The sequence below is a fragment of the Bufo bufo genome, chromosome 3 (assembly GCF_905171765.1).
Source record: "Bufo bufo chromosome 3, aBufBuf1.1, whole genome shotgun sequence".
NCBI lineage: Eukaryota > Metazoa > Chordata > Amphibia > Anura > Bufonidae > Bufo > Bufo bufo.
Genome location: NC_053391.1, coordinates 368,090,520 through 368,102,886, shown reverse-complemented (window position 1 = coordinate 368,102,886; position 12,367 = coordinate 368,090,520). Strand labels below are relative to the sequence as shown.

General features: G+C 44.2%; 1 protein-coding gene across 2 annotated transcripts in view; it reads right to left on the bottom strand.

Annotated features, from left to right (window-relative positions):
* Nucleotides 1-12,367, bottom strand: part of LCK (LCK proto-oncogene, Src family tyrosine kinase) — a 118,846-nt gene that overhangs the window by 33,457 nt on the left and 73,022 nt on the right. For both annotated transcript variants that reach the window (XM_040424571.1, XM_040424570.1), the window contains exons 7-8: nt 11,958-12,107; nt 3,591-3,743 (exon numbers count right to left, since the gene is read on the bottom strand). In XM_040424571.1, coding sequence (XP_040280505.1) covers nt 3,591-3,743; nt 11,958-12,107 — 303 coding nt within the window. The remainder of the gene's footprint in view (nt 1-3,590; nt 3,744-11,957; nt 12,108-12,367) is intronic.

The following is a 12,367-nucleotide window of genomic DNA, read 5'->3' as shown; positions in this document are numbered from 1 at the left end:
ATTATAGAAGTAGAGAAATTGAAACTTGGAAATTTGCTAATTTTTAAAATTTTTGGGCAAATTTGGTATTTTTTTTATAAATAAAAAGATTATTTTTTTTTTACTCCATTTTACCAGTGTCATGAAGTACAATATGTGACAAAAAAAACAATCTCAGAATGGCCTGGATAAGTCAAAGCGTTTTAAAGTTATCACCACTTAAAGTGACACTGGTCAGATTTGCAAAAAATGGCCTGGTCCTAAGGCCTCCTGCACACGACCGTTTTTCCCCCCCCCGTTTACTGGCCGTTTTTTTTCGTTCCGTATATGGTCCGTATACGGAACCATTCATTTCAATGGTTCCGCAAAAAAACGGAATGTACTCCGTATGCATTCCGTTTCCGTATTTCCGTTTTTCCGTTCCGTTTAAAGATAGAACATGTCCTATTATTGCCCGCAAATCACGTTCCGTGGCTCCATTCAAGTCAATGGGTCCGCAAAAAAAACGGAACACATACGGAAATGCATCCGTATGTCTTCCGTTTCCATTCCGTTTTTTTGTGGAACAATCGATTGAAAATGTTATGCCCAGCCCAATTTTATCTATGTAATTACTGTATATTGTATATGCCATACGGAAAAACGGAACGGAAACGGAAACACAACGGAAAAAAAAAACGGAACAACGGATCCGTGAAAAAACGGACCGCAAAACACTGAAAAAGCCATACGGTCGTGTGCAATAGGCCTAAGTTGAAATAAGGCTGTGTCCTTAAGGATATATATATATATATATATATATATATATATATATTATGTCATTCCTGAGAGTTCTGTGCTTGAACCTTTTGACCTAAGATTTGCAATTCAGACTTTTTCTGACTTTTGTTGTCTGGTACTGCATTTGCCCAACTGTTTCCAAACAACTACACTGTAACTTACTTTGGGCCTATCTCATCATTGTGTACCTTACAGCTTAATTGTTTCTGATCCTGTTTGATTACAATGTTGTCCCTTGATTTAGGCTATTTTCACACTTGCGGCAGCAGGGTCCAGCAGGTTGCCAGAAGTCCGCTCTGGCCCCATTCACTATAATGGGGGTGGGCCGGAGGTCCAGCCGCAGCACGGGAAACAAGCCGAGAGGCGGCTGGACAAAAAACGCAGCTATGAGCTGATGTAGATTTGAACATTTACACCTGTTTCTGTTGTAAACGATAGTAAATTTGTTGGGCTGCTGGGGAAACACCCCTTCCCACTAAAGCCTGCTAACTTATCTTGACACCTTTGAAAAATAGCGAGAAAAGTGAAAAGTTGCAGAATATGGCTCAACTATTCTGTGCGCCATAACTTGCAACTTTTTTTTTACACAACAGTGGTGTAAGACAGAGGTCCCCAACTTTTTTTGCACCAAGGACCAGTTTAATGCAAGACAATTTTTCCAGGGACCGGGTGGGGTTGGGGGTTCTGGGGCGGGGCTTAGGGGGTGCTGGTCGGCGCTGACTGATTCACGCTCATAACAAAACACAAGGTGCATATTAAAATATATAACACTATATAACGACTATATAAACTGACTAAGGTCTCTGCTGCACTGGTCTCTGCTGCACTGGTCTCTGCTGCACTGGTCTCTGCTGCACTGGTCTCTGCTGCACTGGTCTCTGCTGCACTGTCCGTTTTTTTCGCCCTATAAGACGCACCGGCCCATAAGACATAAGAGGAGAACAATAATAAAAACATTTTTTCCATTACACCTCAGGTTAGACCAGCAATCAGACCCCCAATGTTAATCAGACCTCAGATCAGACCCCCAATGCCTCAGATCAACCCCCCAACCTTCAGCCATCTATCAGCCCCCATGTCAGTCAGCCATCAGCCCCATGTCAGCCAGCCATCATCCCCCATGTCAGCCAACCATCATCCCCCATGTCAGCCAGCAATCAGCCCCCATGTCAGCCAGCACTCAGCCCCCATGTCAGCCAGCATCAGCCCCCATGTCAGCCAGCCATCAGCCCCCATGTCAGTCATCCATCAGCCCCCATTTCAGCCAGCATCAGCCCCATATCAGCCAGCCATCATCACCCATGTAAGCCATCCATCAGCCCCATGTCAGCCAGCCATCAGCCCCCCATGTCAGCCAGCAATCAGCTCCCAGGTCAGCCATCCATCAGCCCCCATGTCAGCAAGCCATCAGCCCCCCATGTCAGCAATCAGCCCCCATGTCAGTCATCCATCAGCCCCCATGTCAGTCATCCATCAGCCCCCATGTCAGTCATCCATCAGCCCCCATGTCAGTCATTCATCACTCCCCATGTCAGTCATCCATCACTCCCCATGTCAGTCATCCATCAGCCCCCATGTCAGCCAGCCATCAGACCCCATGTCAGCCAGCCACCAGCCCCCCATGTCAGCCAGCCACCAGCCCCCCATGTCAGCAATCAGCCCCCATGTCAGCCGGCCATCAGCCCCCATGTCAGCCAGCCATCAGCCCCCATGTCAGCCAGCCATCAGCCCCCATGTCAGCCAGCCATCAGCCCCCATGTCAGCCAGCCATCAGCCCCCCATGTCAGCAAGCAATCAGCCCCCATGTCAGACAGCCATCAGCCCCCCCATGTCAGCCAGCCATCAGCCCTCATGTCAGCCACCAGCCCCCAGCCATCAGCGCAAATAAAATAAAAAAAAACACTTACCTCTCCTGCTCGTAGACAGCACCACTCCTCACCATCGTGATCCTCTTCATTCTGCTGTCGGCTGTGTATTGCGGGCGCGGCGCACAGTGTGAGGTTACAGTGCACAGCCGACAGCCAAGCCGAGGACCAGGAAGCTGTGATTACAGATCCGTCACCGCTTCCTGGTCCTCGGGTACTAATGAAGCGCTTCCAGCAAACAATCTTCCAGGGCCTGGTCTTGGGCCGTGGCACGGCGGTTGGGGACCACTGGTGTAAGACACTTCACTGACATTTCACGGATTTCATAGCGAATGGGAGCGGTAATCAGGCAATAACATTTTCTTGAATAAGGTCTAGTTCTGACCAAAAAAATGCTCAACTAAACTTCACAGAATATTAGCTGAGATGCCTACTGGTATTCATAGGTCACTCATTCAAAGTTCATATCTGTTGTACCTGTCCTTCCGCACTTTTTTCGGAAAAAGGCTTTTTAGAACTAACCTGAGCTGGCAGGATTTCAGATTATGAGAGCCTCTCACCCCACACACCCATAATATTTCAGGTCATTGTATAAAGCTGGCCATACACATAAGTCTTTTGTTGGCCAAACCTGCCGAGAACGAGAAGTTCCTGACAGCGGCTTTCTCTGGTCTCCCAGTAGAATACACATACACGTTCTGCCGAGCCAGTCAGGAGGGAGTTCAGAAACATAACTGTTGGCCAAAACGATAATTCGACCATGAGCTATTGAATATGTATGGGTGGCTCCTTAAGGCTGGTGTTAAAAGCAAAAATACAGTTTATGCAAATATTCTGAGCAATAACCTTAATTTGTATATTAGCAAAATAATGGTAGACTTTAACTTATAATATTGATTTACAAATCGCAAAAAAAAAACATTAGAAATGTTTATGATACTTATAAATATGAATGGATTTACTTACCCATCCACACTTCCCCAAACTGCCCTGCACCTAGTTTTTTCACCAGTTGAAGGGAACTGCGTGAAATTTCCCATTCATCACCCCACCAGGGCTTTTGTGGTCGGTGAGTCTGACATGGTTTTTTCAGTAAGGTGCACAATCCATCCGAGGTACCTTAATTATATACCAAATATGACAGTTACTCCATGAACCACTATATTTATTAAATCACCTCTGAATTCCTTGGCAGTTGTGAAAAAAAACACAAATAAGGCCTCATGCACACGACCGTGCCGTTTTTTGCGGTCTGCAAACCGTGGATCCGCAAAAAACGGAAGCCGCCTGTGTGTCTTCCTCAATTTGCAGAACGGAACAGGCGGCCTATTGTAGAAATGCCTATTCTCGTCCGCAAAACGGACAAGAATAGGACAGGTTATATTTTTTTTGCGGTGCTACGGAACGGAGTGCTGTCTGCATCTTTTGCGGCCCCATTGAAGTGAATGGGTCCGCATCCGAGCCGCAAAAACTGCAGCTTGGATGCGGACTAAAACAACGGTCATGTGCATGAGGCCTTAGGCTACTTTCACATCTGCGTTTTTTGCTGGATCCATTATGGATCAGCAAAAACTCTTACATCACGATAATACAAGTGTCTGCATCCGTTATGAACGGATCCAGTTGTTTTATCTCTAAAATAGCCATGATGGATCCGTCACCATTGACTTACATTGCTCCACATCCCAGGACACACTCAAAAACGCTGCTTGCACGCTTTTGTGTGCATCATGGGAACGCAGTGAAATGGAACAGAATGCATTCTGGTGCACTCCGTTCCGGTTTGTTCAGTTTTGTCCCCATTGACAATGAATGGGGACAAAACTGAAGCGTTTCCTCCGCTGTTGAGAGCCTATGACGGATCTCATTAACGGAAAGGGAAAGCGCAAGTGTGAAAGTAGCCTTAGCCTTTATTGGTGAATAACATATTTTTTATTTTTTTTAAATATTTGTTTATTGATATTTTCAATTTGTATCAGCTGTAATAGTTACAACAAAGTATAGTAAACTGGTGGTGACATTTCAGAAATGCATGTGTAAGATGATCAGTTTCCAATAAGGAATCATGAATATCTCAGTAGACTTCACAAGTAGAGACATCCGAATTACAGAGTTAGGGCTCATGCACACTAATGTATTTTTTTTCCGTGTCCGTTCTGCAAAAAAAACTAAAGTTACTCCATGTGCATTCCGTTTCCGTATTTCCGTGTGTCCGTTCTGCAAAAAAATAGAACTTGTGCTATTATTGTCCACATAACGGACAAGGATAGGACTGTTCTATTAGGGGCCAGCTGTTCCGTTCCGCAAAATATGGAATGCACACGGACGTCTTCCGTATTCTTTTTTTTACTGGACTCTGCAGGATACAAGAACATGGTGTGCTGCATTTTTGTATCCTTTTTTTTTCTAACTTATATGTCAACGGAGGCATAAAATGTGATGTAATCCCACCCTTAATTTGACAATTTATATTATTAGCTTTCACCATTATAACAGTTTTTATAATCCAAAGCCATTTAAAATGTAGAGGGGGGGAAGAAGGAGAGATAGAAAGGGGAGGTGGGAATTTGAGAGGGAGGAAAGTGAAAGGGAAAGAGGAGGGGGCGAGCTCTACCAATTAAATTCGCAGAGACAACGATATAAGGCAGGGCTGGCCAACCTGTGGCCCTCCAGCTGTTGCAAAACTACATGCCCAGTCTGCCTACAGCTATCAGCCTACAGCAGGGCATGGTGGGAGTTGTAGTTTTACAACAGCTGGAGAGCCGCAAGTTGGCCAGCCCTGGATAAGGTTTGAAGAAGAAGACACTATGCTGGGATCGTAGTGCCGATATTTAAGAGAAAGCATGATGTGACAGTAATTCACAGTGAGAGATCTCAAATCTGCAAACTGTTCCATCTTATTTAGCCAATGTAAAGTTGAGCAGACATCTCTAGACTTCCATTGCAACAGAAGGGAGAAAAGCAGACTTTAAGTTTTATTAATGGTGATGGGAATTTGGAACAGAGGTTTCTGATGTGATTGTCTTTCCAAACCTTTAGGCCTCTTTCACACGGGCGTTGCGGGAAAATGTGCGGAACACCCGCGATTTTTCCGCGCGAGTGCAAACATTGTAAAGCGTTTTGCCCTCGCGTGAGAAAAATCACGCCTGTTTGGTACCCAAACCCGAACTTCTTCACATGTGATTGGAGCATGTGATCTGACGTCACCAAAGGTCCTTTAGCCGATAGTTCATCTTTTGAGAAGTAAAGAAGAGACCGGGAGCTACGCGAACAAGAGGAGAAGGTGAGTTAATTTTTTATTTATTTTTAACCCTCAATTGATCACCTACTAAGCATTCTGTATTCAGAATGCTATTATTTTCCCTTATAACCATGTTATAAGGGAAAATAATACAGTTTATAGACTGTCACCTAGCAACCATGCGTGAAAATCGCACCGCATCCGCACTTGCTTGCGGATGCTTGCGATTTTCACGCAACCCCATTCACTTCTATGGGGCCTGCGTTGCGTGAAAAACGCACAAAGAGGAGCATGCTGCGATTTTCACGCAACGCACAAGTGATGCGTGAAAATTACCGCTCGTGTGCACAGCCCCATAGAAATGAATGGGTCAGTATTCAGTGCGGGTGCAATGCGTTCACCTCCCGCATCGCATCCGCGCGGAATACTCGCTCGTGTGAAAGGGGCCTTAGTGTGGCTGCTGGTAGTATGCCATATGAAAAGGGAGGTAGTATTTTAGGTGACTGTGGGAATATTAGATGTCTTAGGGTCCATTCACACATCCGTAGTGTATTGCGGATCCGAAAATTGCAGATCAGCAATACACCCGGTAGGCACCCCCATAGAACTGCCTATTCTTGTCCACAATTGCGGACAAGAATAGGACATGTTCAATTTTTTTCCGGAGCCGTGGACCGGAAGATCTGGGGCGCGCTCCGCAAATGCGGATGCGAAGAGCACACTGTGTGCTGTCCGCATCCATTCATAGAGAATGAATGGGTCCGCACCCGTTCCGCAATTTGCGGAACAGATGCGGACCCATTCTACGGACGTGTGAATGGACCCTTAAGGTTGTTTTTGTTAAGGGTACTTTCACACTATCGTTAGTGTGATCCGGCAGGCAGTTCCGTCGTCGAAGCTGCCTGCCGGATCCGCCGATCAGTGTGACAACTGAGAGCATTTGTAGACGGATCCGGGTCCGTCTTGCAGTCTTTTTCACAGTTTTCCCGGTCTGCGCTTGCGCAGACCGGAAGGACGGATCCATCCTTCAGTTGTTTTATAATGCCGGATCCGGCACTAATGCAAGTCAATGGGAATTAATGCCGGATCCGGCATTCCGGCGACTGATCAGGCATTTTGGCCGGACACAATACCGCAGCATGCTGCGGTATTATGTCCAGCCAAAACGCCTGACAGTGACTGAACGGAAGGCATACTGATGCAAACTGAACAGATTTCTATCCATTCAGATTGCATTGGGATATGCCTGATCAGTTCTTTTCCGGCATAGAGCCCTTTTGACGGAACTCTATGCCGGAAAAGAATAACGCTAGTTTGAAAGTACCCAAAGCCCTCCTCCAGGTGTATCCAATGTTTGTGATCAGGACATCTGAGCCAGTCTAGAATCCTGCTTAGGTGGATTGCCCAGTATGTTATATACACTGCTCAAAAAAATAAAGGGAACACAAAAATAACACATCCTAGATCTGAATTAATTAAATATTCTTCTGAAATACTTTGTTCTTTACATAGTTGAATGTGCTGACAACAAAATCACACAAAAATTCAAAAATGGAAATCAAATTTTTCAACCCATGGAGGTCTGGATTTGGAGTCACACTCAAATTAAAGTGGAAAAACACACTACAGGGTGATCCAACTTTGATGTAATGTCCTTAAAACAAGTCAAAATGAGGCTCAGTAGTGTGTGTGGCCTCCACGTGCCTGTATGACCTCCCTACAATGCCTGTGCATACTCCTGATGAGATGGCGGACGGTCTCCTGAGGGATCTCCTCCCAGACCTGGACTAAAGCATCTGCCAACTCCTGGACAGTCTGTGGTGCAACGTGACGTTGGTGGATAGAGGAGACATGATGTCCCAGATGTGCTCAATTGGATTCAGGTCTGGGGAACGGGCAGGCCAGTCCATAGCATCAATGCTTTGTCTTGCAGGAACTGCTGACACACTCAGCCACATGAGGTCTAGCATTGTCTTGCATTAGGAGGAACCCAGGGCCAACCGCAACAGCATATGGTCTCACAAGGGTCTGAGGATCTCATCTCGGTACCTAATGGCAGTAAGGCTACCTCTGGCGAGCACATGAGGGCTGTGCGGCCCTCCAAAGAAATGCCTACCCCACACCATTACTGACCCCAATGCCAAACCGGTCATGCTGAGGATGTTGCAGCAGCAGAACGTTCTCCACGGCGTCTCAAGACTCTGTCACGTCTGTCACATGTGCTCAGTGTGAACCTGCTTTCATCTGTGAAGAGCACAGGGTGCCAGTGGTGAATTTGCCAATCTTGGTGTTCTCTGGCAAATGCCAAACGTCCTGCACGGTGTTTCGGCTGTAAGCACAAACCCCCACCTGTAGACGTCGGGCCCTCATATCACCCTCATGGAGTCTGTTTCTGACCGTTTGAGCAGACACATGCACATTTGTGGCCTGCTGGAGTCATTTTGCAGGGGCTCTGGCAGTGCTCCTCCTGTTCCTCCTTGCACAAAGGCAGAGGTAGCGGTCCTTGCTGCTGGGTTTGTTGTCCTCCTACAAGCCTCCTCCACGTCTCCTGATGTACTGGCCTGTCCCTGGTAGCCCTCCATGCTCTGGACACTACGCTGACAGACACAGCAAACCTTCTTGCCACAGCTCGCATTGATATGCCATCCTGATAAGCTGCACTACCTGAGCCACTTGTGTGGGGTTATAGACTCCGTCTCATGCTACACTAGAGTGAAAGCACCGCCAGCATTCAAAAGTGACCAAAACATCAGCCAGGAAGCATAGAAACTGAGAAGTGGTCTGTGGTTACTACCTTCAGAACCACTCCTTTATTGGGGGTGGTCTTGCTAATTGCCTATAATTTCCACCCTTTGTCTATCCCATTTGCACAACAGCATGTGAAATTGATTGTCACTCAGTGTTGCTTCCTAAGTGGACAGTTTGATTTCACAGAAGTGTGATTGACTTGGAGTTACATTGTGTTGTTTAAGTGTTCCCTTTATTTTTTGAGCAGTGTATAATGATCGAAATCCTATACCGCCTTAGGAGGGAGTTGTCGGATTTTGCGTGATATGCGAGATTTAGGGTACTTTCACACTTGCGTTGTTTGATTCCGTTGCCTGAACTGCCTGCCTGATCAGGCAAACTGTATGCAAACGCATGTCATTTTTTCTGACTGAGCAGGCATTTTTCAGACTGATCAGGATCCTGATCAGTCTGAAAAATGCCTTGTAATACCAGATGCGTTTTTCCGGTGTCATCAGGCAAAACTGATCCGGTATTTATTTTTTTCTCATTTTTAAAGGTCTGCGCATGCGCAGACCGGAAGGATGGATCCAGCATTCCAGTATTTTGAATGCTGGAACCGGCACTAATACATTCCTATGGAAAAAAAATGCCGGATCCGGCATTCAGGCAAGTCTTCAGTTTTTTTCGCCGGAGATAAAACCGTAGCATGCTATGGTTTTCTCTTTTGCCTGATCAGTCAAAATGACTGAACTGAAGACATCCTGATGCATCCTGAACGAATTACTCTCAATTCAGAATGCATGGGGATATGCCTGATCAGTTCTTTTCCGGTATAGAGCCCCTGTGACGGAACTCTATGCCGGAAAAGAAAAACACTAATGTGAAAGTAGCCTTAGGGCTCTTTCACACTTGCGGCAGGACGGATCCGACATGCTGTTCACCATGTCGGATCCGTCCTGCCGCTATTTCGCCGTGCCGCCGGACCGCCGCTCCGTCCCCATTGACCGCACGGCGGTGCATGGCGAAAGCCGCCGGACTAAAAAGTCCTGCATGTCCGACTTATAGTCAATGGGGACGGAGCGGCGGTGAAAGAGCCCTTAATTATGTCCAAGAAATATGTTGAGAAAATTTTCGCAAACTGCTGGGAAAACTTTTTGGGTAAAGAGATTGGAAGGACCTGAAGGAGATATGTAGCTTTTAGTATGATTATGGAGTTTAGTATATTTTTTCCTCCAATCCATGATAGGAACGCAGGAGACCAGGAGTGTATGATGGATGGTAGAGATGAAAGTAGAAGTTTGAAGTTAAGGTCACATAGTTGGTTTAAATTTTGTAAGTAATTGAATATATTTATCTGGACAGTCAAAAGGGGAATTTCGCTATATTTGTTGTAGATGGGATTGTGATGTTTAGTGGTTGTGATTTACTGGTGTAAACCTTGAAGTTTGAGATTTTGCCAAATGGTTTGAGTGGTGCATCTAGTTCTGGGAAGGCTCTTTCAGGGTTTGAAATTGATAATAAGAGATCATCAGTGTAAGTGGCTGTTTTGTATTCCATGTCATTGTGGGTTAGGCTTCTGATGGTGTTATTTTGTCATATAGACTGTAACAGGGTCTCCATGACCAGGATAAATAACGGGGAAAGCAGGCAACCCTGCCTTGTTCATTATTTATCATAACTGGTTGACTAAGCATATCATTAATTTTGATATATGTGTTTGGCTTTTTGTACATAGACATGATAGCTTGGATGTATCTTGGTGGGAAGCAAAATTTTGCCAGGGTGGCTTCTATATATGGCCACGAGACCCTGTCAAAGGCCTTCTCCGCATCAGTTCCTAATACTACTAGTGGTCGATTATATTTCTGAGAAAATTAGATGGCGTTAATTATTTTGTATACAGACCAGGAGAAATCTCTGGTCTGGGTGTATAAGGTTTTTAAGTAATGTTTTTCATCTCTGAGCTAGTATTTTGGCATATATTTTAATGTCAAGGTTTAAAAGGGAAATTGGCGGTAACTTGCACAGTTGGAAGGTCTTTCCCGTGTTGTGTATTAAGGTTATATGTGTGGATGAAGATTGGGCGAGGAAATGGTTGCCTTGCAGAGCATAGTTCAGTGAATTTAAAAGATGAGGGAATAAAATGTTTTGAAATGTGGTGTAGTATAATGCAGGTAGGCCATCTGGGCCAGGTGGTTTCTCCTTTGGACTAGCATGGATTGCTTTTCTATTTCAGGAAGTGTGATAGGTTCACATAGTTTTGACGCTTGGGAGTCTGATATTGTCGGTAAGTAAACTGATTGGAGAAAGGAGGCAGAGATCTGAACGCAATTTTGAATGGTATTTTGGTTGTCTTGGGTATTTAGGTTATGGTAAATAAGGAACTGTAAAATTAGTGGAAGGTTTTGGCTATTTGCTCATCTTCTATATAAAGAGAGCTATTTTAGGATAATTCTAATCAAATCTATAGATAGTGTTTTTACAACAACAAAAATGATAATCACTCATTTAGGAAACATACAGTGGATATAAAAAGGAAAGACCAACTAGAGCAGCTGGACTTTATTTGGGGTTAGAGGCACTTTAAATGATGGCAGGTGTATGCTGACTCCTATTTAACATGATTTGGAATGTGATTGCTTAATTCTGAACACAGCTACATCCCGAGTTATAAGAGGGTGTGCACACTTATGCAACCACATTATTTTAGTTTTTTTGTTTTCTTCCATCCACCTAAAAGATTTCAGTTTGTTTTTCAATTGAGTTGTACAGTTTATAGGTCACATTAAAGGTGGAAAAAGTTCTGAAATGATTTATCTTTGTCTCATTTTTTTTACATCACAGAAACCTGACATTGTAGACTTTTTATATCCACTGTATATTTGATGTAATAGAGCTAGTAATTATGTTTCTGACTATTTGGGTCTTTTTCATTTCCACTGCTGTAAATGCACATGTTCTATACCTGTGCTTGTTGATCAGATTCTTCCTGGTGTGATGGAAGATTTGTGCTGCATGCTCAGAGCTACTCAGATTTATCCACCCTGCTATTGTTTCACTAAAACACATTGAGAAACTGCAGCAGCATCCGCCCATTCTCCCCTATTGTATGTTTTCTATTTACTTACTCTAACTAAAAGCCTGAAAGCTTGTAGGCAGGAATATAAGAAGTATAAGCAGCTAGAAGGAGAGGAAAAGGAGAGGAAAATGTAACATCTAGTACTGAATTATGCATATATACAATACTAAGTATGCTTGAAATGTAATTCATCTGATTATGTCACAGCCAAATATTTTTGGGTTTTATATGAAAGTGTAAAATGCAAGCCCTGGATAGTATCTCAAAAGAAAGCAATTTTTACCAGAATAATGTTGCACAAGTTCTTGGAGGTTCTTGAAAGTTATTCGAGGAGATATATAGAATCCTCCATCGTCCATATTGCGAATCTTGTAATGTTTCACCACCTCTCCATGATTCTGATCTAGATCACGTACAGATAACGAGTAGGAGCCTTAAATCAACAATAGGTGAGAAAGATGAAAGAGAAAGGAAGAAAAAAAATGATAGAGTTCATTGAATTTTAAAAAATAGACATAAATCATGCCCTGCAATCCAAATTGCAAAATAGGGCAATTGCGACTTTTTGAGGTCAAAAGCAAAATGTTTGCGACTTTTTGCATTTTTACACCATTTACTCAAGTTTTGAAAAGTAGGTGGAAAAGTCGTCATGGTTAGCTATGTTATAGTATAGGGAATCACTATTAGATTGAC